At 53.0% G+C, this 25,835-nt stretch overlaps 12 protein-coding genes across 17 annotated transcripts; 7 read left to right on the top strand and 5 right to left on the bottom strand.

Moving 5' to 3' along the window:
- Nucleotides 1-493: 493 nt before the first annotated feature.
- LDX57_006321 (tetrahydrofolate synthase) lies at nt 494-2,121 on the top strand (the record flags this gene model as incomplete). Its single annotated transcript, XM_046088020.1, has 2 exons — nt 494-511; nt 583-2,121. The coding sequence occupies 2 exons, from the start codon at nt 494-496 to the stop codon at nt 2,119-2,121; spliced, it is 1,557 nt and encodes a 518-aa protein (XP_045943988.1).
- A 475-nt stretch (nt 2,122-2,596) lies between these two features.
- On the top strand, nt 2,597-4,343 carry NMT1 (glycylpeptide N-tetradecanoyltransferase swoF; the record flags this gene model as incomplete). Its single annotated transcript, XM_046088019.1, has 3 exons — nt 2,597-3,222; nt 3,288-4,071; nt 4,146-4,343. The coding sequence occupies 3 exons, from the start codon at nt 2,597-2,599 to the stop codon at nt 4,341-4,343; spliced, it is 1,608 nt and encodes a 535-aa protein (XP_045943987.1).
- Nucleotides 4,344-4,520: 177 nt separating this feature from the next.
- On the bottom strand, nt 4,521-10,164 carry LDX57_006318 (uncharacterized protein). The gene is made up of 2 exons (XM_046088017.1): nt 9,646-10,164; nt 4,521-9,571 (listed from the first exon to the last, which is right to left on the bottom strand). The coding sequence occupies exons 1-2, from the start codon at nt 9,921-9,923 to the stop codon at nt 7,312-7,314; spliced, it is 2,538 nt and encodes an 845-aa protein (XP_045943985.1). The 5' UTR covers nt 9,924-10,164; the 3' UTR covers nt 4,521-7,311.
- On the top strand, nt 4,893-6,916 carry RTC5 (TLD domain-containing protein; the record flags this gene model as incomplete). Its single annotated transcript, XM_046088018.1, has 2 exons — nt 4,893-4,941; nt 5,052-6,916. 2 exons carry the CDS (start codon nt 4,893-4,895, stop codon nt 6,914-6,916), a joined length of 1,914 nt encoding a protein of 637 aa, XP_045943986.1.
- Nucleotides 10,165-10,213: 49 nt separating the features above from the next.
- Nucleotides 10,214-11,723, top strand: LDX57_006317 (alpha/beta hydrolase; the record flags this gene model as incomplete). The annotated part of the gene is made up of 5 exons (XM_046088016.1): nt 10,214-10,323; nt 10,398-10,471; nt 10,523-10,723; nt 10,795-11,598; nt 11,659-11,723. The coding sequence occupies 5 exons, from the start codon at nt 10,214-10,216 to the stop codon at nt 11,721-11,723; spliced, it is 1,254 nt and encodes a 417-aa protein (XP_045943984.1).
- Nucleotides 11,724-12,297: 574 nt separating this feature from the next.
- MEF1 (elongation factor G) lies at nt 12,298-14,935 on the bottom strand. Its single transcript, XM_046088015.1, has 3 exons — nt 14,690-14,935; nt 14,484-14,595; nt 12,298-14,420 (listed from the first exon to the last, which is right to left on the bottom strand). The coding sequence occupies exons 1-3, from the start codon at nt 14,893-14,895 to the stop codon at nt 12,381-12,383; spliced, it is 2,358 nt and encodes a 785-aa protein (XP_045943983.1). The 5' UTR covers nt 14,896-14,935; the 3' UTR covers nt 12,298-12,380.
- A 401-nt stretch (nt 14,936-15,336) lies between these two features.
- LDX57_006315 (LYR motif-containing protein 2) lies at nt 15,337-15,861 on the top strand (the record flags this gene model as incomplete). The annotated part of the gene is made up of 5 exons (XM_046088014.1): nt 15,337-15,420; nt 15,476-15,533; nt 15,591-15,673; nt 15,728-15,751; nt 15,802-15,861. The coding sequence occupies 5 exons, from the start codon at nt 15,337-15,339 to the stop codon at nt 15,859-15,861; spliced, it is 309 nt and encodes a 102-aa protein (XP_045943982.1).
- Nucleotides 15,862-15,908: 47 nt separating this feature from the next.
- rcf1 (respiratory supercomplex assembly factor RCF1) lies at nt 15,909-17,107 on the bottom strand. Its single transcript, XM_046088013.1, has 3 exons — nt 16,709-17,107; nt 16,567-16,637; nt 15,909-16,496 (listed from the first exon to the last, which is right to left on the bottom strand). The coding sequence occupies exons 1-3, from the start codon at nt 16,747-16,749 to the stop codon at nt 16,063-16,065; spliced, it is 546 nt and encodes a 181-aa protein (XP_045943981.1). The 5' UTR covers nt 16,750-17,107; the 3' UTR covers nt 15,909-16,062.
- A 214-nt stretch (nt 17,108-17,321) lies between these two features.
- ILV1 lies at nt 17,322-19,785 on the top strand. Of its 2 annotated transcripts, XM_046088011.1 has the most exons (3): nt 17,322-17,759; nt 17,836-18,052; nt 18,112-19,785. In XM_046088011.1, exons 1-3 carry the CDS (start codon nt 17,586-17,588, stop codon nt 19,410-19,412), a joined length of 1,692 nt encoding a protein of 563 aa, XP_045943979.1. In that variant the 5' UTR covers nt 17,322-17,585; the 3' UTR covers nt 19,413-19,785. The 2 variants fall into 2 exon arrangements, with proteins under 2 accessions (XP_045943979.1, XP_045943980.1); XM_046088012.1 differs by having other exon boundaries at nt 17,836-19,785.
- Nucleotides 19,786-19,966: 181 nt separating this feature from the next.
- Nucleotides 19,967-20,438, top strand: LDX57_006312 (50S ribosomal protein L36; the record flags this gene model as incomplete). The annotated part of the gene is made up of 2 exons (XM_046088010.1): nt 19,967-20,248; nt 20,400-20,438. 2 exons carry the CDS (start codon nt 19,967-19,969, stop codon nt 20,436-20,438), a joined length of 321 nt encoding a protein of 106 aa, XP_045943978.1.
- Nucleotides 20,439-20,922: 484 nt separating this feature from the next.
- UGA2 (NAD-dependent succinate-semialdehyde dehydrogenase) lies at nt 20,923-23,474 on the bottom strand. Of its 5 annotated transcripts, XM_046088005.1 has the most exons (4): nt 22,701-23,474; nt 22,553-22,640; nt 21,213-22,482; nt 20,923-21,152 (listed from the first exon to the last, which is right to left on the bottom strand). In XM_046088005.1, the coding sequence occupies exons 1-4, from the start codon at nt 22,821-22,823 to the stop codon at nt 21,035-21,037; spliced, it is 1,599 nt and encodes a 532-aa protein (XP_045943973.1). In that variant the 5' UTR covers nt 22,824-23,474; the 3' UTR covers nt 20,923-21,034. The 5 variants fall into 5 exon arrangements, with proteins under 5 accessions (XP_045943973.1, XP_045943976.1, XP_045943974.1 ...); XM_046088008.1 differs by having other exon boundaries at nt 22,553-23,474; XM_046088007.1 differs by having other exon boundaries at nt 20,923-22,482.
- Nucleotides 23,475-23,630: 156 nt separating this feature from the next.
- Nucleotides 23,631-25,499, bottom strand: LDX57_006310 (uncharacterized protein; the record flags this gene model as incomplete). Its single annotated transcript, XM_046088004.1, has 1 exon — nt 23,631-25,499. One exon carries the CDS (start codon nt 25,497-25,499, stop codon nt 23,631-23,633), a length of 1,869 nt encoding a protein of 622 aa, XP_045943972.1.
- Nucleotides 25,500-25,835: the final 336 nt, after the last annotated feature.

Here is a 25,835-nt window from a genome sequence, read left to right as displayed (position 1 = left end):
CTGAAACACACAGTCGCTTTTTTCTTAGTTCTTATTTATTTCTTATTTTTCACTGTGTTTATCTATATTTCATGCCCTTCTTCGCTTCTATTCGCTTTTCATATACTCGCCTCGAGCTTAAATGTGATCACATTTCCCACTTGTACAGAAATCATATACAAGTTGTGTTGCATGCTGAGTCCATCTGAGTCCATTAATTGGTCTGGCAGTTTGTTTACTATACAGTACTGAGGAGTTCCAGAGTGGAGGATCGCAACTGATGCGAGTAGTAGATTCGGAGTAGAGCCGAGTAGCGCCGATATCGCTCACGTGATGCCGATAAGAGGGCCCAACACGACGTCGGGGGAGGGAGCGAGTAACATTCCCAATCCCTCTTGCATGCGTTGGTGACAACTCGCAGTCCTCTTACGCCTCCCCGATGAGAGGCTTGCGCATGTCTCCTAGATTCTTACCTGGTAGACAGATCCTTCGGTCCTTTTCATCTTACCCCGCCATGTCTCGCAATTATGAGGTATGCGCAGACTTTCACGAGTCCACCCCGAGTCTCTAGAACAGGCGTCTAATACTATATGCATTTCAAAGGCTGCCATCGCGGCTCTGAACTCTTTGCAATCCAACTTTGCGACCGTCAAACTACTGAATGTGCCGGAGACGAGGAAGGCTATGAACCTACAGTCCCTTCCGGAGACAATCGAATGGTTTCGACGCATCGGATATCAGCCTTCTGATTTAAATCGCCTTAATCCTATCCATGTTGCCGGAACAAAAGGCAAAGGATCTACGTCGGCATTTATTGCTTCCATTCTCTCTCAGTACACGGGGTCGCAATCGTCCGGACCAGACTCCCCACAGCTACAGAAAGTCGGCCTATATACCTCCCCGCATTTGCGCTTCGCCCGAGAACGCATTCAGATCGATAACGAGCCGATTTCCGAAGAAAAATTTGCCAGGTATTTCTTCGAAGTATGGGACCGCCTCGAGGCGGCCGCCCAAGCTGCCGGTGAAGACCCTACGAGCTCGCCAACCAAACCTCAATACTTCCGATATCTCACACTCATGGCTTTCCATGCGTACCTGAGCGAAGGGGTCAATGCTGCGGTGATCGAGTGTGGGATTGGCGGGGAATATGATTGTACCAACATTATCGAGCGACCGGCTACGTCTGCAATCACCAGCTTGGGTATTGACCACACGAATATGCTTGGAAACACGATAGAGGAGATCGCATGGCATAAAGGTGGTATTATCAAACCAGGGACTAAGACTTTTAGCACCCCCCAACAGCCCAGCGCAGAGAAAGTTCTCTTCGATCGTGCAGCGGAAAAAGGAACGCAACTGGAAATTGTGGCGAACCATCCTGATCTGACTAGCAATGGCGGCGTGAAGCTTGGGTTGGCGGGTGACTTTCAGTATGCAAACGCATCGCTGGCTGCTGCAACAGCTGCAGAGTTTCTCAAGAAGGTTGGAATCGAGGATGTCACTCAGGATTATCTGCAGAAGCCTTTACCAGCCAAGATTCGTAAGGGCTTAGAATTAGCTCGGCTAGGAGGTCGATGCGAAACCAGGCACGAGAAGAACATTTCTTGGTACGTCGATGGGGGCCATACGCTCGAGAGTATCAAGCTGGCTGGCCAATGGTTTGCTTCCCAGATTCAGGCCAACTCCTCGTCGACTGACGCAGCGAGCAAGAAGCTGCGGGTTTTGATTTTCAACCAACAGACTCGCGACAGCAATGCCCTTGCCCAAGCGTTGTACGACACTCTGGTCGGACCTCTTGGGTCTGAGCAACCTTTTACGCACGCCATATTCTGCACTAATGTGACCTACAAGGATGCCGGATACCGACCCGACCTTGTCAGCATGAACACCAATGCGTCGGATGTGGACAACCTGCAGGTTCAAAAGAGTCTTGCGGAGAAGTGGAGTGCCATCGATCCTCAAGCGGAGGTCAAAGTTTACGGCACCATCGAAGAAGCTGTGGACTTTACTCGACAGTTGGCAGCAGAGGAAAAAGATCGTGCCGGCAGCGACGAGGCTCCTGTGATGACCTTTGTCACCGGCAGTTTGCACCTGGTCGGAGGCTTCCTCGACGTGATTGAAACCAAACCCAGCCAGCAGTAAATGGGTACATACAGTTCCTTCTGGAACAACGCCGACTGTGACGCGGGCTCGTTTCTTTAGAAACACTTAATTTGCCATTTAATGGTGTTCTCAACGACATTTGAAAGATACCCAGCAAGGCTGTGATTAGTCCTTGTTCGATCAATATGTGGAATGATATATATACATGGCGAGGCGTTCGTCTTGGGGCTTCAACAAAACCTCTTCCTGAGAAATGCACAATTCCATTTGATTGCACGTCGACCTGCGATGCTCTTGTATGGGCCTCTCTTTTGCCGAGGTACGATTGTGGGCAATAGCTGTCGCGGTGTCCAATCTACTGCGAATAGGCACACGGCGTAGACCAATCTTCAACTCCAGTATAATCGACCTCCTGCGTAGCCAAGTGCGACTTGTGATCCGTATGAACAGACATCCTGAGTAGACATACAGTACTTGTTGATGTTGGGGACCGTCGCGGAGTGACGTGGGGCCGATGCTCGAAAACCAAACTTCCTTCCCGCACCAAACGCCATTCTGTCCTGTCCCTCCTCTTCCCCCTCACCCAACTTCCACCATGTCGGACTCCAAGGACAACAAGGGCAAGGCGCCCCAAGACGTCAACCCCGAAGGCGATGCGACTCAGAACAAATCCTCCAAGAGCGACAAGAAGTCCAAGGATGCCAGCCCTCTCGCGAAGATTACCCCTCAGATGGCGGAGACGCTGCTGGAGAACAATCCCGCCTTGAAGAATGAGATGCTCGGTTTGGATAAGGACAAGGCGGCGGAGGCTCTGCGCAAAATGGATATTTCTCAGCTGCTGACGGGTCTCTCGGTCACCGGCAAGAACCAGAAGGACATCGCTTCGTACAAGTTTTGGCAGACGCAGCCCGTGCCGCATTTCGATGACACAGGTAGCGCAACCGGCGGTCCTATCAAGGTCATTGACCCCGAGAAGGTGTCCAAGGAGCCGGACGCATTGATTGAAGGATTCGAATGGGCGACTCTGGACCTCACCAACGAGACCGAACTGCAGGAACTGTGGGACCTGCTGACTTACCACTATGTGGAGGATGACAATGCCATGTTCCGGTTTAGATACTCGCAATCATTCTTGCACTGGTGAGGATCCTGGAGGAACCGATCAACTATTCGCGAACAGCTGCTAATAGACGTGCGTGACCTAGGGCCCTGATGTCCCCCGGCTGGAAGAAGGAATGGCATGTGGGTGTTCGCGCCTCCAAGTCCAAGAAGCTGGTCGCCTCCATCTGCGGTGTGCCTACGGAGATTCGCGTGCGTGACCAGAAGATCAAGGTGACGGAGATCAATTTCCTTTGCATCCACAAAAAGCTCCGGTCGAAGCGCTTGACCCCGGTTTTGATCAAAGAGATTACTCGTCGCTGCTACCTGAACGGAATATACCAGGCCATCTATACCGCTGGAGTGGTCTTGCCGACTCCGGTGAGCTCGTGCCGATACTACCACCGCCCTCTGGACTGGCTGAAGCTGTACGAAGTTGGCTTCTCCCCTCTTCCTCACGGCTCAACCAAAGCCCGCCAGATCACCAAGAACCATCTCCCCAGCACCACGTCCACTCAGGGCCTTCGCCCAATGGAGATGAAGGATGTCGATGCTGTTTACGATTTGCTTGAGCGCTACCTGAAGCGCTTTGATATGAACCAGGCCTACACCAAGGAGGAAATTGAGCACTGGTTGGTGCACCGGGAAAATGCGGAGAAGGAACAAGTCGTTTGGTCATATGTGGTCGAGGACCCTGAAACCCACAAGATTACCGACTTCTTCTCCTTCTACAACCTCGAATCTACGGTCATCCAGCACCCCAAGCACAAGAATGTGCGCGCCGCCTACCTCTATTACTATGCTACGGAGACCGCGTTTACCGGAGATATGAAGGCTTTGAAGGAGCGTCTTTTGCAATTGATGAACGACGCCCTTATCTTGGCCAAGAAGGTATGTATCGATCCCCCTTTACCGTACTTCGTGCAGGAGCACCGTTCTTGCAGAGACTGACTTTGGTCGTTTAGGCGCATTTCGACGTCTTCAACGCCCTCACCTTGCAAGACAACCCCTTGTTCCTCGAACAGCTCAAGTTCGGTGCAGGCGACGGACAATTGCACTTCTACCTATACAACTACAGGACTGCGCCAGTCCCCGGAGGTGTCAACGAGAAAAACCTGCCCGACGAGAAGAACATGGGCGGCGTTGGTATTGTTATGCTGTAGTTTCCCACCCCAGCACTGTATCTAGCGATGTCAACCTCGACTGTATGTATTACGTATCAGAGGTGGCTAAGAAGTCATGAAATGAACAATTATCCCCATTAATTGATCTCGGAGCGCAGACGTAATAAAATGTAGAGATTACGTACGATTAATAATAGGAACTGGGGTGCCTGAGCGAAAGTCCCAAAATAGCCGGGTCTGCCCCAGGCGCCAAGGCTGTCATGTTTCCGCATCCGTGACGTCTTCGTCTCCCTCGCTTCCAGACCGTCTCATGTCAACATCTCTCCCCTTGCGGGTTGCCTGACTCGACTTGATGTATTCTTCGACTGTATGACCAGCACCTCGCGCTGTGGATAGTATCTTTATCATTCCTCGTCTCATCCTCGTCCTATAGATCCTTATAAACATCCTAATGACAACCGGGTCACTCTGTTTATGGGGCCATCCGTCGTGACATATATGCATCAATTCAGCCGTTCATTCTAGGCCTTTTGACTCATTTCGGACGATCATCACGCCCGATTAATTGCATTCGCTCCAGTATACACAATGGGGGTAGGTTCATCGACTGAAAATCACGGCCAGACCTCCTCGCCAGGTTAGTACTTTATCCCTTCATTTTGGTACACGGGAAGGCTGCCTTCGGCCATCAAATACTTTCAAAGAGAAACCTCATCCGACTAGTCATATATACTAATAATCAAACAGAGGAGCTGAGCTATATACTCGCTGAGCGTTTCGCCACAAAATGCTTCACCCCTTTGGAACTAACCCATTTCAAAGACAACTTCTTCACCCGTGCCATAGACCAGGGTGGCATGAAGTACTGGAATGAGAAGATCCTCTCGGACTTCCTGGGTATTCCAGACAGCAGCGATGCCGACTGTCCGCTGGATGCGGGCCCTGTGATCTTCCGCATGGTGTCGTACCTGGGAGCATTCCCCTTCCAGAACACGCTGGCCCCTAGCGTTCTGACATTCGAGGCCATGGTCAAAGTAGTTGTGCTACTGACAGAGCGATATGGCAAGGTCTTGCGTCGGGCACGCAAAGACAGAATCAGGTTGCTATTTGGCAGTCTTGCCGATGTTGGGCGGAAAGATCTTGATAAGCCGACAACTGAGGAGAACACGGATGACAATAAGAATGACGATCCCTCTGTTAAAACCTATGCGCAAGGATTCTCTATCGATGAACCGGTCAATGACAGCTACGAGGAAGAGGACGACGACGATCTCGCGCTCGCGGCTCTCGAATCCTTGGATGCTATTGAGGTCTTCAGGCATGACTCCCGCATTGACAAGGCTGTCTACGAAGCCCGCATTTCTGTTGCAACCTTCCGGCGGCTCCTGATGATGCTCCTTGTGATATCGCCGCTGAAGACACTTCAGCCTGTGCGAACGTATACGTCTGATCTGTCAGAAAGCCGCATGACGAGCGTTCGGAAAGAAGCAGATAACATCTTATCGGCTTTCGCCCAGGAAGAATCCGGGGGCATTGGCTATAAGACCTTTGCCAACACCATCACCCACTGTTTCCCTTACCTATTTGATCCATTGACGCCATTGTTCGAGCATCTACTGTTTAGCAAAAACCTGAACCTGTCCCAAAAGCGCTCTTCAGACGATCCTCCTGCGACTGAGCCACTCGAGGAGATATCAGAGTCAACGCCGCCACCCCCGGAATCTGTCATGCTCCCTGGTAGCTTCAAATCCGTGATCATTAACCCCAGCATCGTATCTCATCTCTCTTTCTTTCTGCCTTCTACCGTATCCAACAAGAATTTCTTCCACGGAAACATGCGCCTACACCCCGTATTTTCAACGGCAGAACACGGTTCCTCTCTGACATCCTTTTCACACAACGTACTCACCTGGCAATCAGGCACGCTCATGCTTCTCGAAGGTGCCGTGATCGGATCAACGGAGCAGGATAGTACAGTGCTACTAGGCGCCTACCTCCCTCAACCCTGGAAATCCCCTTCATCGTACCCCTCCAAGCCCTCCGACTCAACAGCCCTGCCTTGCCTCTTCCAGCTTTCCCACAAACACCTCATCCTCCGAGGAAACCCATCCCCATCCATCCAAAAGCCCAACATGCCCACAGCCTACTTCTCCTCCGCCGCCGGCATCGCCCTAGGCTGTCAGATTCCCCCTTCCTCGCGAACCCAACCGCTTCCTCCTTCACCGCACGGCGCAGGTAGCCTAACCATCGACACCAGCCTCGAGACCGCCACCTTCTACGTGTCCCCGGTCGGGCACAACGGCGTCTTCCTACCGCCTGCTACCTTGTCTCCCACAGAGACCAGCACCACAACCAAAACCCACATCGACATTTACAATCTCGAGATCTGGGGCCTGGTCCCTGACCCGACGACCGCATCATCCGAGCAAGGGCAGAGCGCCGTGGAACTACAGCAAGCGAAATGGGAGTTCGAAGCCCGCGAGGCAGAACGAAGACGGAATCTGAATCTCAAGGCCGGGGCGGGCGATAGCGCTGCTGAGAGCGCGCGATGGCTACTGGAGACGGCGGGACTGATCGGTGACGGAACGGGTCGACAGGGAGGAAGTGTCTAAGGGGTATGACATTGATTTGTTGGGGTTTGGAAAGACATGGACTGACTGGTTCGGTGTTTTGACTCTCCCTTCCTCGGTTCTTCGGTTTTAATCTTGTGGCGTTCTTGGCTTTTGGCTTTTTGTGGGTGCTAGTAGGTACTGTTATCCTTTAGGGTACTTGGATATGAGTCTACAATACAGAGTGGTACATGAGGAAGTGTGTGAGAAAGCACTACAGGCTTCTCTAATTGACCTATCTCATCTCTTTCGCAGTCAAACTCTGAAGACAGGTAAATAGTGATTATCGTAGTGACAGCCGTAGCCCAACACCGGAATAATGACAACGCTAAACAAACTCAGCAGTAAAAGCTTCATGTACGCATATGTATATAAGAATATTTATCCCCCCAGTAACATTACATGGGAGCCATGGGTAAAAGGCCCGTCGGCGCGCCATAAAAGTCCTTCAATTCTTCTTCCTCTTCTTCATCAGGCTCCTCGACAAACTCACTGTTCTCAACATCCGACTCATCAACGGCAGCCTTGCCGCGAGATGGTTTTCGTCCAGTGGAAACAGGAACTGGAGTACCAGATTTCTTGGTCTCCTCTACTTCGGGCTCCTCGGGGATCTCTTCACGAGGGAGGCGGTAGGCGAGGAAACCGTCGGGAGCGCGCTCAGCGCGATCCATCACCTCGTTCATGTACTTGCGAACTTCATCGGCCGGTTTCACGACGCGGTTCAGGGGCTCGAGAACTTTGGGGTTGGTGCTGTGGATGCGGAAGGTGACGGGTTGGTAGTACTCTTTCAGAATGGAGGTATCCTTTGCATCTTCGGACTTTTCTTTGGCTGGTTGTTTGCCAGAGTCGGCTTTGCTGGGGGTAGCGCTTGCTTGGTCTTTTTGTTGGTTCTGTTCACCGGCTGTTTTGTCTCCTTCAGTGGCGGGCTGTTTGGACTCTGTCGAAGACGGATCTTGCGGAGTGCTAGCAGGTTGAGCGTTGCTTTTGTCCTTCTCTTCGGCTGTCTTGCTTTCTTCCTTCTTATCCTTCTCTTTCTCTTTCTCCTCCTTCTCCTCCTTCTCCTCTTTCTCTTTGTCCTTGGCTTTCTTCTTGTCAGACTTCTTGGACCGGGACCCCGATTTGCCTTTGGCCCGTGTGTTTCCTGCGTCCGGTGCAGTTTCAATGGGGAATGGTAAGTTCGGGTCAACCTTCTTCACAAGTAAGAATGATGCTAACACCGTGTTCCCTCCCGGAAGCCATTCGAGGATCGTGTATTCAGGGAACAAATATCGATCACCAGATCCCGCATGTCCGGAGGTACTGCTTCCATACGGCGTGAGTGGTGAAGTGAACTCAAAGACAACCGACTTGAAATTCATCCGTGGAGGCGGCGGCGGAGGCGCTGGGCGATAATAAGGAGTTGGAGAACCGTATTGCGGGGGTCGGGACTGGATTGCAGGTGGATGGCCTTGGTGAGGCTGTTGCTGCTGATGCTGTTGAGACGGATGCTGCGGTCCTGATCGCGGGCCCGCTCCTGGAGTTTGTTGAGGTGGTGGCATGGGACGAACCGCCGGGCTAGGCTCTACATTGAGAGGCTGTCCTGTCGTCCCAGGTTCTTGCTTCACTTGCGGAGTGGAACCGGGTTTCTGGGCATTAGGCGTTTGAGGAGGAACTTTGCTTGGCGTAACCCTGGATGAAGAAGGCGAAGGGATTTGCACTTCAACTCGTGGATATGACTGATCTTGCGTTTGGGATGGTGTCGGCTGCGACTTCGGCGTACTTTGCTTCTGTTGAAGCGGGGGATTTTGCGGTGGTTGCGGACCTGCCTGCTGTCCACTCTGCTGCGCTGATTGCGGAGGTCTTTGCGATGATTGGGGCTGTGGCGCTTGCTGCTGTGGTGTTGGTTGCGGCGTTCGAGGCGATGCCTGAGACTGACCAGGGGTTGACTGTTGTAGTTGCTGTTGCTGCCTTTGCTGCTGTTGCTCCCTTGCCCGGATGATGGCATTCAACTCATCGATGTGGGCCTGGAAAGCGCGAAGCTGCTCTTGTGATGCTTTGCTCGATGCGACTACCCTCATCAACGCCTTGAGATCAGGGTCTGACGCGGCACGGGTGGCAAGCATTTGGATAACCGGATCCGGACTAGGCTTCGCAGGTTGCGGCGGCTGCGGTTGTTGGGACGGGGATGGTCTCTGTGCTGATTGAGGGCCAGGCCCAGGCGGCGGCGGAGCCGGCCGGGGAGTAGGGTGGTTAGGTGTTCGATTCGGAGGCGGAGGAGGCGGATGGCTGTTTGGTTGGTGACCCGGCTGAGGGGACGGTGCATGCGTGGGAGTTTGAGGAAGGTGCTGTCGTCCATGCTGGGGCGGAGCGGGAGAGGGATAGGGATGGTACTGCTGGAAGTTATTCGGATGACCATAGTGTACCATGGGTCGTTGAGGCGGCGTGTATTGAATCGGCGGAGGCGCATTAGGGTCTTTGACGGTGTAGAGCATGGCATCGAACAAATGAGGGCCAACCACGATGTTGCAGGGTCCAACTTTCGACATGGACTCCTTGGGCGGATTCTTGCCTTCGATTTGCTCCCTCTTCGTCTTTTTGGGTTTGGTCCAGTATCGCACCAAGATTCCATCGCTGAGCCACTTCTTCTTAGACCGTTCTAGGGAGGCGAGAAGAACCGCACTGCACATGGTGAAGGGTACACTGTCAGATCCTACATCCTGGTGTCACCCATCCGATCTTTCGACAACTCTTACCTTTCTGCGATCGACTGATATTCCTTGTTGGATAGGGTCTCTGACTGCGGCGACGACAGAGTGGGGAGACCTTCCCCATCTTTGATTTTCGTTGGCAGCGGTTTTTCAACCACTTCGGGTTCGGGTTCCGGGGCTGGAGCCGGGGTGGGCGAGGGAGCTGCCGTAGGGATAGAGGCCTTTTTCTTCGAGGACTGGGATGCAGGCGCGGCTTCGGAGACCCGTCTCTTCGCCGCAGGTTCGCGACGTTCGCGTGCCGACAAACGGCGTTTCTCGGCCATGGTGAGAAACGATTAAGAGCGAGCGATGGAAGGAGGACGGTCAATCATGACGCTCGCAAAGGAGGCGCGAAAGATCGAGGACGCGGAAAAAGGGGATGTGAGGGGAAGAAGGATGAAGAAGAGAAGGAAAGAAAAGAAACGAGAAAGACGCGGGAAAATTAAAAACGGTTAGGCGGCCCTTCCGCCTGACATCACTGGACTTTTTCTTATCTTCGTCCTTTTCTCCCTTCATCCTTCCTACATTCTCTTTTTCTTTTCTAATCATTTTTGATATTCCCCTCAAATCGGTCATGGTCGAGCTCCTCCCGATCTTCAGAAAGGCCTATTGGACGCTGGCCGGGGCCGGTCTGCTTTATGTTGGCTTCATCTGCTCCATGACATACCCCGATGTACAACGCTTGTATGGACCCACGAAGACACGTAGTCAATGATGCACTTTGTTCGCTGATTCTATAACGTGGTGCTTGCATTTAGCGTCCTCTATGCAAATAAGATCAATCCAACATTATGGGAGGACGTCAATCTGGTCGAGTCCTTCGGTTTCTTAAGTATGTCAACCAAGACCCACTCTGATAACAGCCGTTAATTGCAGCACATAGAAACCCAAGTCCAACCCTTCAATCTGGTCACTCCGGACAATGAGACCCTCTATGGCTGGCATTTGATCCCTCCTCACTTGTGTCGGGATCACGAGGAGGAACTGGAGGCGAACGAGCCCTCCGGACCTGCCGAGGATTATACGAAAACTACCGCATACAAACTCCTTGCGAACGATCCAAATGCAAGGGTTGTTGTTAGCTGTAAGTAGATGGGGAAAGGTATACTCAATATTGACTGTTGGGCTTGCAAATCTGATTACTGTACCCGTCAGTCCATGGCAATGCCGCCCATCTCGCCTCTGCCCAACGACCCGAAATCTACCGTATGCTTCTGGGCTTATCGACGCCTTCTCATCCCATCCATGTGTTTGCCCTTGACTATCGTGGATTCGGCGTGTCGACCGGCTCCCCAACCGAAGAAGGACTAATCACCGACGGTGTATCCCTGATCAACTTCCTCACCGCTGGTCCCTTGAAGATCTCTCCCTCCCGGATAGTCATCATGGGCCAGAGTCTAGGAACGGCCGTGAGCGCCGCCGTCGCGGAACGTTTTGCCTTTGGATCTCCAGACCCAACCGCCATTCAACCTGCCCTGAAGAACCCCGAGCCTTTCGCCGGCGTGATCCTCATGGCGTCTTTCAGCAACCTGCCTAGTCTGGTCGAATCGTACAGCTTCAAGGGCTTCACACCGCCGATGCTCTCGCCACTCATGGGCTACCCTCGTGTCCAGAACTGGGTCCGACGCCATATTCTCGATCGCTGGGACACGGCAGCCCGCGTTGCACGCCTGACCGGGGTTGGTCCGACGGCGCAAAATGACTCCTCCGCCGGGTACGCTAGCAAGGAACTGGATCTAGCTATCGTGCACGCCCGGAACGATGTGGAGATTCCTTGGTACGAAGGTCGTCGCGTCTGGGCCGCCGCAACGGGACAGGATACCAAGGATGCCCCCGGAAGGATTGTCTTCCAAAAGAAGGCGGCCGAGGGTCCAGGCGAAGTGCTAGTTTGGGAGAACAGGTCTCCGGAGGGGTCTGGTGCGGTCAAAAAGGTCCGCTGGGAACGCGTCACCTACGGCGGTATGTCAATCATCAAGAACTTGGCTCACACTGCGTGTATGACACACTGACATGATATAGGCCATAACCGTGTCGCCACTTTCTCTGCGGCCGCGCTATCTGTGCTCAGAGCATTTGAAGAGTAGATTACGAAAGTATTCAGCGCTTAATATATCGAGGCTATTCTATCACATCCGAGAGATACTACTTCCCATACCTCCCTGGAAGCGTGGAAAGAGGCTTGTAACATAGATGAGAATCCAAAAACAAGATCAATCCATATTCTGTATCTAGAGATGACGAGAGGAGATGCTAATTAACACGAGACCAAATATGTACATACATTCTGCAACCTATTCCCAGATATCAAAACTGCTTTTGCTCCGCTCCAAATCATACACCCGCGCGATTAAATGAAAGCCCACGGTAGCAAATGTCATCATAAAGCTTCACAGGGTCTTTCTATATCTGTTAAATAATACAGGACTCTTCAAGCCGGAAAAAAAAAGTGAAGCACTCTCCTGGTCGCGGAGTCTATTCAAAAAAACATGAACTTGAGGCTTGCCCCATCCGCGTCGAGAGGAACTAGAAGGGGCATCCTCTTTGTTGAGTTGAGGTAGCTGTCATGATGGACAACGCCGAGGGTCTGATTGGTTGACCCAATTCAAGGCCATGTTGGCCGAGTTGTTTATTTCTTGTGGCGATCGGCCTGGGCCTTGAGGTACTTCTGGATGAGTTCCTTCCTGCAAGTAGAGAATTTGATTAGATGTGTCGAGAACATAAAGCCTAGGGGGAGAAGAGGATTAGACATACTGGAGCTGAGGCTGGGCCTTCTCGTAGTGGCTGAACTCCATGGAGTATTCACCCTTACCCTGGGTGGAGGCACGGAGGTGACTACTGAAGCCGAACATGCCGTTCAAGCTGCAGTCGGCAAACACGGTGAACTCGTCGACACCAACTTCAGAGTCGTTGATGGTGGCGTTACGCTTGTTCAGGAGCGAGATCACGTCACCCTGGAACTCGGCGGGCGCGGTAACAACCGTCTTCATCATAGGCTCAAGGACCGAGGGGTTACTCTCCATGAACGCCTTACGGAAGGCCTGCTGGGTAGCGTTCTTGAAGGCCATTTCGGACGAATCCGTCATGTGGGTAGCACCATCGTTGATGACCATGCGGGTTCCCAGCACCTTGTGGCCGATGAGGGGACCCTTGTCGCAAGAAAGGTGGAAACCCTTCTCGCAAGCGAACAAGAACTTCTCGGAGATACTTCCACCAACAACCTGTTCTTCGAAGTTGTTTTCCTCGAGTCTCTCCGAGGGCTCCATCCATCCGACCACACGGGCGTAGTCACCAGGACCTCCCGACTGCTTCTTGAGCAGGTGGTCGAACTCGACACGGTGGCCGATGGTCTCCCGGTACGCGACCTGAGGAGGACCGGTTTCACAGTCGACGCCGTACTCACGACGCATACGCTCGATGTAGATGGAAAGATGCAGCTCACCCATTCCCGAGATGAGAGTCTGTTCACTCTCGGCGTCATAGGTGACACGGAAGGTGGGATCCTCTCGCTGGAAACGAGCCATGGCCTTGGAGAACTTGGCACCGTCCTTGTTGTTCTTGGGCTTGATAGAGAGCGAAATGACGGGCTCGGGAACGAACATGGACGACATGGTGTAACCGAGCTGGCCGTCAGTGAAGGTGTCACCAGAGGCGCATTCAACACCGAAGACAGCACAAATTTCACCAGCGCCGATCTCGGAGACTTCCTCCATCTCGTTGGAGTGCATACGCACGATACGGGGAATCTTGACCTTCTTGTCGTTTCGTGCGTTGAACACGTTGGAACCCTTGCGCAAGGTTCCCTGGTAGACACGGATGTAGGTCAGTTGACCGAAGTTGCTCTCTTCGAGCTTGAAGGCAAGTCCAACGAGGGGGAGAGAGTTGTAGGGGACGAGCTTGACGGAAGCCTCGTCACGCTTCTTGTCGAGGGCCAGGTTTTGCACCTCGGACGGGTTGGGAAGATAGTCAACAACACCATCCAGCATGGGCTGCACCGACTTGTTGGCCAGAGCAGAACCCATGAAGACGGGAGTGAACTTCAGACCGATAGTGGCACGGCGGATAGCAGCTTTCATCTGGTCCGGAGTCGGCTCGAGCTCACTGAGGAAGAGCTCGGCGATCTCATCGTCAACATCCGCGAGGGTTTCGATAAGCATCTTCCGTCTCTCTTCCACGATACCCTTTACCTTCTCGGGGATCTCGGCCTTCTCGACGATCTCCTCACCGCTAGGACCAACGTTCACCAACGTCTTCATGTTGATCAAGTCGACAACACCTTCGAATTCGTCCTCAGCACCAATGGGCACCTGGACTGCGGCAGCGGGGATCTTGAGCTTGGAGTTGATCTGATCGATGGCCCTGAAGGGGTTGGCACCCATACGATCCATCTTGTTGATGAAGGAAATGCGAGGAACGTTGTAACGTCTCATCTGTCGGTCGACAGTGATCGTCTGGGACTGAACACCGGAAACAGCACACAGAATCATGACCGCACCGTCCAAGACACGGAGGGCTCTTTCCACCTCAATGGTGAAATCAATGTGACCGGGAGTATCGATCAAGTTGAAGTGGTACTTCTGTTCCTTACCCTCGTTGTCCTTCTTGACCCAGTCACAGAATGTAGCTGCCGACTGGATGGTAATACCCTTCTCACGTTCCAGATCCATGGAGTCCATTTTGGCACCAACCTTGTCGCCACCACGGACTTCATGGATGGCCTTGATACGACCTGTGTAGAAAAGGACTCGTTCCGTACAGGTGGTCTTTCCACTATCGATGTGCGCCTATCATGCCAGCACAAGTCAGACGACCGCTAATTTCAGCCAACAAGTCGAAGAGTTGCTTACCGCAATACCGATGTTTCTCACTCGAGACAGACGTTCGGCCTCGACGGGGTCAAGGTTATCGATGATGGCCTCCTGGGACAAGGCATCGGGGGTGGCGGCAGCAGCCTCCAGACTGGTTTACCACGAAGTAGATTAGCAATCTGAATTGACAATGAACTGACATACTGGTAGAGTTATTAGATGACATGCAAAAGAAGACAACTCACACAGCAGCGGCAGTCGAAGAGGCATTCCTTCTCTGCTCCAGCGTTCTGTTCAAGACCGACTGATAAGCGGGAGCTGAACGGAGGGCGGCCGTCGACGCGCATCGCAGGCGTTGCGACAGGAAGTTCTGAGACTGAAGACGGACCGGAGATCTGGCCAAGCCAGAGACCGCACGGTACTGCAACCGTGCAAGAGAAGGACACCGCATGACTATCGTCCACCCACCGGGAATTGATCGAGACACTCGAGAGGAGACGGGGAGTGCCAAACAAACCTCCGAGAAAAAAGTTCGGGGAAAGGCCAGGCACGCGTCACGTGAGGATAGCCGATTGGCCATTCAGTTGCTGGGAAATGTTAAGCCAATCGAGGTGGTCCCTGGATGTCAGGGAGGGGAATTGAATTGGTGTCAATTGACCGCAGATGAGTCCCTCTGACCCGAAAATGTAGGAAATCCATTCTCAACCGGTCCATCCTCGTCGTGACGGTGTGCTGGGCTCCTCCAGTCTTCCGCGGCGGTTCTCGGTCGTACCGTATGGAAAGGTTTCAGGACGATACGGCGAGTGCAATACCTCACCGCCTTCGATTCCGAGCATTTCCCCCTCTACCGTTCGGTTCATACTTCCTTTACGCTTGTTCATCAGAAGCCACGATGAGACCCTCCATCCGACTCCTCGCCACGGTGTCTCGCGGTCAGCCTTCCAAGCTGAGGAAGCCCGCAATTGGCCTAGACCACGTGAGTCAATCTAGTCCCTGCCTGCCTTTTGACCTGCCACTGACCCAAGATCTAGTTCATTCAGAGGCAACGAGTGCTGGCGTTTTGGCGCGAAATTGTCCGGGCTTTGCATAGTTCGTTAGCCTACTCGACAAGGTCTAGAAGCTCGTGAACTTGCTGACTGTATAAAGAAATCCCTCAGTCGTCCACGCGCGACGAACTGCATAGTTATGCGCGCGATGAGTTTGAGCGCCATCGCAACGTTACAGACCTAGTAAGTCATGATGTACGACGGATCCCAAACACCGGGCTAACAAGCACTTGTCAGCAACATATACGATATCTACTTTCGGTGAGTACGACAACTTGTCTTTCTTAGACGGCAACTCTAATTCAGCACAGACCGGAAAGTCCGAGTTCGAGACTATGAAACGCTACGTTGATGAGCAAGTGCTTGGTTAATGCTCGTCAGCATGGCAAGCTTACCGTATGGTGGGAGAGATTTAGAGGCATGACAGGAAGCGGCTAGAGACGAGATGTTCGCATGCAGAATAACACCAAAATGTATATATGTACACTATGATACCCAAACTCAATCAAGACCGATCTAGGTTCCAAGAACCCTTTTTTTGAATATTCCCCTTGCCTCAATTCTCCAGGAATTTACCTCTGCCTCGACACAAGCTCTCGGACAGCCGCCAACACCCCGAGCGACTTCTGCTCGGTCGGCTCCACCACAGAGCGAGCGGCATCCTGCTCAGGAACCGGCTTAGCAGCAGAGGCCTTGCCAGCCTCCTTGGCCGCCGACTCCATGGCGGCATGGCGCTCCCGCCAGTCGCGGTCCTCCTTGTCACGAATCTCCAGTTCGCGCAGCCATGCGTCCCGCTTCTCTTGACTCTTGCGCGCCTCCACCGCCTGCTCGAACTCCTTGCGCTGCTGTCGCTCCGTCTTATAGAACATGCCTCCGGCAACCACGGCGACAAGCGTGAAGAACTGGGCGTAGATACGAGCACGGAACATCTTGTTCATTTCCACCGAGTCGCCGGCCTTCATCGATCGGTAGGCCCGGTAGAGCGCGTAACAGGTGGCGGCGCATCCTGCCGACGAGTTGACAGTTAGCATTGGTTCCGTGGAGCGACACAATCTGTCCAAAGCTGATCGGATTACCTAGCGGGATCAAGGGTTCTTCCTTGAAACGTCTGCGGAACTTTTGGAGACCGGTTTCCTCCTGAAAGTGACTAAGGCCGATGATCAGTATCCCCGCATCCACTGCACGTTATAACCGCATGGAGAAGGCCCGGATACGTACGGGTTATCCTCTAGGGAGGAAGGAAGAGGTTCGCTAGACATTGTAGCGGGTGATAAGGTACAATGATGCTTTATCGCCTGTCGAGAGTCGTGGGATTGATCGTCCGGAGAGAGGATTCGGAGTGGAGTGGTACGATCTGGGAAGTCGGAGTCAACCGAAGTCTAGTGGGTCTTTTTTGTCTGGTCAGCAAGAGCAAATCAATAGATTCCTCCACCGTCCAAAGAAGAACTCACATCTTCCGTGCCTTTGCCTTTGGTCTGTGACAATGGAAGGAGGGCAGGTCGGGGACATGACGTCGCGAGGAGCAGAAGGTTCGGTCGATGGGGGTAATTTACGGTATGTCCTGGTAATACCACTTTTGTATACACATACTATAGATGTTCTTGCCTGAGCGCCTTATCACTATCAAGCATCGAGCAATTCCCGATTGCAACACTGTGACCAGGGACCGGTTTCTCAAGTCTCTGAGAAGTTTCGAAATAATTGAACCAGATTCGGTCACTTGCCCAACCCAAGTCAGTCTATAGTTCCGGACACGATGAATGTATTGCCTAAAAGGGACCTCCGCGTGCTCCCAACGTCATCTTAGCCAGGACAAGGCATGTGTGACCATGGAAAGAGAGGGACTTATATTTACGAAAGCCTTCCCTCCAATTCTCACTCATGACTATCCCAGTCCAACAACATCCAACAACAGGGCTGCAGTTAGGGCTGGCCTGCAGGGTTGATGACATAAACAGTTCCGCTCCGATCACGGAATTTTTGCCTCCCCGCGGAGGAGTCATTGGGTCAATCTTCCTTTGCGGTCTGCCTTCGGAGGTGTTCCTTCCCCCCTAATTCTCTTCCAATCTTCGGTCTTCCTTTGACACACGGTATAATGTCTGAAGACTCCTCCACAAATGGCATGGCGACGCCAGTCTCCGCCCAGATGAGCAGTTTGGCCCTCCACCAGAATGAGTGTTCTCCCCAGTCCGAGCGCGGCGAGCGCAAACTGTTTGGACTCGACTGGGGCATCCCCGATGCTTTTCTCCTTCCCAATGGGTTTCCCGACGTAAGTCTGAGTCTTTCGCTGTTTCACCTGCCTCAAAGGAACCTCCAGTCGCTAATTTGGTGATCATGGACAATAGTACCTGCGCTTGATCTTGACCTCCCGGGTCTACGAAATTCTCGACGAGACTCCCCTCCACCACGCCGTCAACCTCAGTAACCGATTGGAATGTCGCGTTCTCCTGAAGCGGGAGGACTTACTCCCCGTCTTCAGTTTCAAACTTCGCGGTGCCTACAACAAGATGGCCCATCTGACTCATGAGCAGCGGTGGAAGGGTGTGGTGGCGTGCTCCGCTGGTGAGTCCGTCAAACACTGAATTGGGGTATTGATCATAACTGGCTGACGTCTGATGCAGGCAACCATGCCCAGGGTGTTGCATACTCCGCTCGCAAGCTGAAGATTCCCGCCACCATTGTGATGCCCTCGGGTACCCCCGCTATCAAACATCTGAACGTTGCTCGCCTCGGCGGTAGCGTGGTTCTCCATGGAAACGACTTCGACGCGGCAAAGGAGGAGGCACACCGGTTGGAAAAGCAGCACGGACTCACGAGCATTCCTCCTTTCGACGACCCTTACGTGATCGCTGGCCAGGGAACTATCGGCATGGAGATCCTGCGCCAGGCGAACCTGCAGAACCTGGAGGCCGTATTCTGCGCTGTCGGAGGTGGGGGTCTGATTGCCGGCATCGGAGTCTACCTCAAGCGGATTGCGCCTCATGTTAAGATTGTTGGTGTGGAGGCACATGACGCGAACGCGATGGCCCAGTCCCTGGGCTCGGGCGCGCGGGTGCAGCTGAAGGAAGTCGGACTCTTCGCCGACGGTGCCGCGGTGAAGAATGTTGGCGAGGAGAACTACCGGTTGGCCCGTGAGGTCATCGATGAGATTGTCCAGGTTAGCACGGACGAAACGTGCGCCGCTATCAAGGATGCGTTCGAGGACACTCGTTCCATCATTGAGCCCGCGGGCGCCTTGGCTCTTGCCGGTCTGAAGAAATACGTCTCTTTGCACCCTAGCCCGGACACCAACCGCGAACTGGTCGCGATCACCTCCGGCGCCAACATGGACTTTGACCGTCTGCGCTTTGTCGCCGAACGTGCCGCCCTGGGAGAGCGCAAGGAGGCGTTACTGAGTGTCAACATTCCCGAGAAACCCGGTGCTTTCGCCAAGCTGGTTGAAGTGGTTCTCCCACACGCCGTTACGGCATTCAGCTACCGTTACGCTCACGACGACTCAGCCGACGTCCTGATGGGTGTTTCTCTATCCGCGTTGACGGGACGGGAGGATCTGGCCATCCTGATGCGGCAGTTAGAAAAGGGAGGCATGAGCACGAAGGACCTCAGCGACGATGAGCTTGCCAAGCGCCATGTTCGCTTTTTGGTCGGTGGACGCTGCGACGTGCAAGACGAACGCCTGTTCATGTTCGAATTCCCCGAGCGCCCGGGCGCTCTCGCCAAGTTCCTGACCACGCTGCGTCCCAACCAGAACATCTCCCTCTTCCACTACCGTAACTACGGTGGCGATGTCGGCAAGGTGCTTGCCGGTATCCAGTGCCCTAGCGCCGAGAAGGAGGATCTCGAGGCGTTCTTGAACGACCTGGGCTATCCGTTCAGCGAGCAGACCGATTCCCCCACTTACCGGACTTTCCTTCGCTCGTGAAAACTAGACATTCTTCATCCTTGATGTAAAGTTTGATTATTTTTTGTTAGCTTGTTTGACTTCATGTGTTTGCAAAAGACTCTGCTGGGCGGTTGTGGATGGTTTCGAGTTAAGCTTGTTAGGCGTTTGGACCGGAGAATTAAAACATAGACTTTATTGCATCTGATGCTACGGTATATATTCTATTTTGTCGATAACTCCTAATCGCTTCGTTGTCTGCGTGAATTGTAGAAATCATCACGATAATCTACGAACTACAAAGGTCCTTCAATCTTCAGGCCACAAGGCCACAGCCACGTGACTGATCGATCGGCACCCCGGCACAACCAAAAGTCCGAAGCTCCCGCGGAAATCAAAAGATCGAGAACGCCGCAAAGCAACAGAACGAGCGCGCGCGAGAGAGAAGAGTGTCGAGACAGCGAGACGCAGAGAAACCGATAACCACCTTCCTACGACCCCATCGCCTCTATTCCCGCCAGTCCCTCACCCGTGCCCCTTCAAAATCTCCCGAACCTTTCTCTTGCAACAAACCGCCCGAAACGAAAACCCCGATCATGTCTCCTCTACGCTCCATCCTCAATTCCTCGACCGGCGCTCTCCGACACTTCCTCCCCTCGCTGACCCGCCAGTCCTGGGCCCGGGGCATCCTCTCGTCCCGGCCGTTCTCGCAGCTAGCTAAGTTCTCGATCGGTAATGGCTTGCGGGCTTTGCGGGATGGTGCAGGAGCGCAGCAGAGCTCGAATCTCGGCGTGGTAGGGTCGACGGTGCGGCAGATTGAACAGGTGCGGGGGATGAAGACCCGGTCGTCGGTGAAGAGGCTGTGTGATGGGTGTAAGGTATGTTGTTTTCCCCTCCTCTTACCTTTGATTTCTGTTGGGGAGAGTTGGGGATTTCTCGGGGTCCTATGAGGTCCCGAGGAAGGATGTTGGTAGATGGATGGATTAGATTCAATAACTGGCTACTGACATGGGTTGTTTTGTCGTATAGCCCGTCCGGAGAAAGAACAGAGTTTACATCATTTGGTGAGTGGTGCCTGAGACGATCGCCCATCTAGTCTAGGACAAGACTAATTGCGATCCTCTTTGCAGCTCGAAAAACCCTAAGCATAAGCAACGTCAAGGAAAATAGACGGCGCAATGCCAAAGACCAGACTGAACGCAGAGAGAATGAAAAATAAGAGACAGAGAGAGAGGGGAGGTCAGCGGACTACCGACTTTTTTTCGACTATGGACTCGCCGAAGAGAAGGGCTATGGATGATGGAAATTACTCTGTGCTAGAGCTGTGAGCTCTCAACTGCTCTGTGCATAACTGTACTGGATATACCGGGTTTCTCTTCTCTTATTTTCTCGCCATTGACATTGGCATCGGCATTGACATTGGGAACTTGTGCATTTGCGATATTTTCACTGGGATATGAGGCGCTTATGTTCAATTGTATGTATGTATATTATTGTTGTTAACTACTTGATTTATTCCTTTTTTTTCTTTCATTTTACTTGACTTTAGTATGTATGAGTGGAAGCGGACAGGTTCGGCCAATAATCGTAAATTGCTTCATTAGATGTAGTTTCTATATTCAACATATCTTTTTGCGGTTCCAATTACATTTCACATTCCCATCTTACGACTGCAGAGGCTCGCCCATTCCACCGAACGTGACGCTCTTGATCGTAAGGAACTCGTCGATTCCGTACTTGCTGCCCTCACGGCCGAATCCACTCTGCTTGACACCACCGAATCTGCGACGGTTAGTATGCGTTTTGAAGATGAATATTTAAAGAAGGGAATAGGAAGCTTACGGAGAGGCAACATCACTGATGAGACCAGTGTTCACACCAACCATTCCTACTTCCAGGGCCTCGGCCACCCGGAAGATCCGTCGGACGTTACCGCTGAAGAAGTACCCGGCAAGACCGACTTCAGCGCGGTTCGCCAGATCCACGACCTCCTTCTCCGACTCGAAGGGGAACAGCCCCGCGACAGGGCCGAAGGTCTCCTCGGACGCAAGCAGCATGTCCTTGTTCATCTCGGTCAGGACGGTAGGATCGTAGAAGTTGGGGCCCAGCTCGGGGACCTTGCGGCCTCCGGCGACCACCTTGGCGCCCTTGGAGGTGGCGTCCTGAACGTGCTCGTCGACCTTGTCGATGGCGCGACCGTGGATGACCGGGCCGTGGGTGACGCCCTCGCCGAAGCCGGCACCGAGCTTGAAGGTCTTGACTTTCTCGACGAATCGCTTCACGAACTCGTCGTAGACGCCTCGTTGTACGTAGATGCGGTTGGCGCAGACGCAGGTCTGGCCGGAGCTGCGGAACTTGGAAGCGATGGCCCCGGCAACGGCGGTGTCGAGGTCCTCGACATCATCGAAGACAATGAATGGGGCGTTACCTCCCAGCTCCCAGGAGACCTTCTTGATGGTGGACGCCGACTGCTTCATGAGCAGCTTACCGACGTTGGTTGAACCAGTGAAGGACACCTTGCGGACCTCGGGGTGCGTGGTGATTGTCTCGCCGACTTCAGGGGTGTTCTTCATAGCAGTGACGATGTTAAAGACACCCTTAGGGATACCGGCGCGGTTGGCCAGCTCCGCAAGAGCATTGGCAGTGTAAGGAGTCTCTCCGGGGGTCTTGACGACCACCGTGCAGCCAGCCGCCAGAGCCGGACCGACCTTTCTCGTGATCATCGCAGCAGGGAAGTTCCACGGCGTGATGAGACCGCAGACACCGACAGGCTGTTTAAGAGTAATCACTCTGTTGCTGGCCACGGACGAAGGAATCGTGTCGCCATAGATACGAGGAGCCTCCTCGCTGAACCACTCGAAGAAGCCAGCCGCGTAGTTCACCTCGCCTTTGGCATCCGCGATGGGCTTGCCGTTCTCCCAAGTAATCAGAGTTGCCAGATCATCTGCGTTGTCCATCATCAATTGATACCATCGACGGAGCATGCGGGCACGTTCGCGCGGCAATGTGTTGCGGAATGTCGAGAAGGCCTCGGAAGCGGCCTGGATGGCCTTCTGGGCGTCTGTGGCGTTGAACTCGGGGCATGTTCCAATGAGCTTTCCAGAAGCGGGGTCTGCGATAGTCATAGGAGTTAGATTACCGAGTTTAACAGATTGTATGCTCCAGTGGAGGAATGTGCCTACCGTGAATTTCGAAAGTCTGTCCCGACTGGGCGCGAACCCATTCGCCGTTGACATAAGCCTTCTCAATGAAGAGAGACTGGTCTTTCAACTAGATACCATAGGCGATAAGTCAGAATCATTTCCATCTACTACGAGGCAAACAACGCACAGGAGGTACAGTATGACCCATCGTGTATAGTCGTTTAGCGTAGATTGGCGGCGGAATGGAGAACGGGTAACGAGGGCGCGATCTCAAAAACTGTCGAGACACAGGACGAATGAGTCTTTCCATGGTGTTAATGAGTATGCCTGCCTCTGGCTTAAATAACCAAGCTGATGCGCCACAGAATCTCGGACAGAAGACCGAGCGAACTGAGCTTCCGTCTACTTCCTAATACTTCTTCCTCCTGCTGAAATGCGGGGGACAAGCTGGACCTCGGAATGTGACGGAACGAGGGATGATAATGCGACGAACAGCGAGGTAGGAGGAGTACTGACAAGAGAAATTGACTGCGTGAAATCCCGGGATGGCGGAGCCTTTTAACTCAAGCAACGGCGAGCAGGAGGAGGAATCCATCGCCCTTGGAGACTCCGAGTCGCTTTTCCGGCGGGGAAGCTCCGCATCACGTGGGCGACGTCATCGATATGCTATCGCCCTGTCGTTGGTCCCATTCCCCATGATTGAACCCGGCGTTGAGACCTAATTGAAGTCCATATGTGCCAATTGCTATGTTTCTTTGCTCTTGCTCATTTCTCTGGTCATAATCCCTTGACTGCGTGTTGTAGTTGTTCAAACAAGACCTCGCGGATGATAAATAACGACATCGTATTAAGATTACCATATCGGCATGTCGATCCATGCGCCGGCGACTTTGGCCAATAGACAGCCGTCATTTTGCTCTTCCTCGGCACTTCGGTGCAATGAGAGAGGGGGCTGTAATATTCTGATACATCATAATACCGATATAATACCTTATCTATGTGCATGTATATTTATCAAATGTAGCTTTTGCTCAGTGATTTCGAGGAAGATTCATTATATGTCCCCCATATTTGAAAGGGCAATGTATGTACCTAGAATACAAAAATAGAGACCGCTTCATTCCGCATCTTCCCCTTCGGTGCGCACCGAGGCGGACTTTTTGGTATCGGTGCTTCTTGGACGATACCCCGGATGAATACGCTTCAAGTGAAGGTTGAGATTCCACGTTCGTGAAAACCCTTTTGTGTGTCGTTCACAGGTCTTGAACGGGCATATTATATCGCTCTTGCGATGCGGTCCCTTGCCCTTTGGTTCAGCCGTGACTTCGCCATTGTCGTGGGCAGGGCTTGTTGCTCGCGAGGTAGCTCGAGACGTGGCCCTGGAGGTAGCTTGCGATTTAGGGGCATCCTTGACCGATGGTGCACGAGAGGTTGGGCGGGATCGTTCTCGTTTGGCCTTGGGGGGAGGGGACGGTAGAGGGGGCTCGCTCTCGCTTTCTGCGTATACCCAAGACGCAGTGTTGTCTTCTTGGGTTTGCTGCAACCTTCCCTCCTTGAGTGTTTGGAATGCCATGTCCTCGCCAAATAACCCGGCGCATCTTTGTGCCGTGCGCATTACCACGGCCGGAGAAACCCCTATCATCGAGGCGACGCCTAGAACTTGGCTCCAATCTCGTACCCCAACACGCATGCGGCTGGCAGATCGTGGGGTTTTATTACCTGCTGATCGCCCTCTTGAATGTAAAGCCCCCGTTGATGCAGACCGTTCTGTGGACTGATATGTGCTCCGCGATCGATTGATTTTCGTTTCTGATACTTGAGACGACCTGCGCGTGCGTTTTCTGCCTCTTGACAAGCTTCGATCAGTCGGTCCATTTGATCTCCTTTTCCGGGGCGAGGAAGTGCCGGAAACGAGGCTCTCTGCATCTGTTTGCCATTCACTGGCCGAGCTATCATCGGCGCCCAGAGCCCCTTTGCGCGCATGGTGTAGACTGTGAAGGATGTGGTCAAGCTGACTGATGACATTCCGCGTAAGAGGACGTAGCTGCTGTCGTGATTTATCATCATCAGCCTGAACCACTGGGCGCAGTAGAGGCTTATCTAAAGGCTCTGGGTCATCCTTCACATCCAAATCCATGCTCTTGCTCTCATCCTGAGTGTCTCCTTGGGACATGGGGTCGTCTTTCTGCCTTGAGCGTCGGCGCCTCTCCTGCCAGGGCCTCGAATAGAATCTTTCTTTTGCCGATTTGGTCATCACGGCCACGAGGGACTCTTCCAGTTCCGCGCTTGGTCGAAGGTCTGGTGGCATTTTCCATGTCCAGATTTCATCCTCCATTCTTCGAAAGTGTTCACTTCCACGAGGCACCTCATTCGCGGGCAGAGGCCACAGCGCCCATCGTTTCGGCGGCGCAAACGCTTCCGTTGCATCTGGTAATTCATTGTTTTCGGCTGCTCGCCTGGCTATCTCACGAGCCCGTACGCGAAGAGCATAAGCATTGTACAGGTGAGCGGCAAGATCTCTTGCCCGGATGTCTTGCAAGGCCTCCGCATTCCGCCTATCCTCGGCAGTTAACTTCCTCCAGGTAGACTCCGGGCCTCGGAATCTATTGGGACGGTATGATGGTGAAGATGGAGGACTGCTCGGGGGTTGCTGCAAAGCGGCAGTCAGGATACCGCCTTTTCTGTCGAGTTTGCTTTCCGCAGTTGGAAGATCTAGCTGACTATCCAAGTCCGAGCCATCATCTCCGCTGTCATGGTAGGTTGCATCATCATCAGAAAAATCGTCTTCCTCGATCAAGGACCCATCTTCCATGATGGTATCGAGTTCATTTGGATCAAAAGCAGCACCCTGCCCCTGCTGCGTAAGGGGGTACGATTCCAAGTCTGGTGCATCTTGACTGCTGTCTCCTCCGAATAGAGAGGTGTACGGTTGCGCAGACTGGGGTGGGATGAATCGAGGAGATTGGTTGCCGGATATCGAGGACATGCCTCGCTTCTTAGGCAAGACAGCTCGTCCAGTGAAGGATTAACACGTGGAAATGAGCGATAAACTTTGAGGCAAGCCAATGTAAACCCCAACCATAGAATCGGAGAATTGATTAGAATGCCTGGAATGATTGATAAGGTGATGCAATCATTGAGCAAATTCTACCAGCAGAGCTTCTCAACGGGTGCATCAATTTTTCATCAAAGCAAGAGACAGAATTTGGTGTCCATCAACATGAAGAATAACACTCGGTTTAATATTACGCCGCAAGAAGACGGCATTTGTGGAACATGGACAGGTCAACGTGCGCAATCCGAATGCGATCCAGGGAAAAAA

The sequence above is a fragment of the Aspergillus melleus genome, assembly GCF_016097325.1.
Source record: "Aspergillus melleus strain CBS 546.65 chromosome Unknown contig3, whole genome shotgun sequence".
NCBI lineage: Eukaryota > Fungi > Ascomycota > Eurotiomycetes > Eurotiales > Aspergillaceae > Aspergillus > Aspergillus melleus.
The sequence above is the reverse complement of the archived record's forward strand: the minus strand, read 5'-3'. Positions and strand labels throughout refer to the sequence as shown.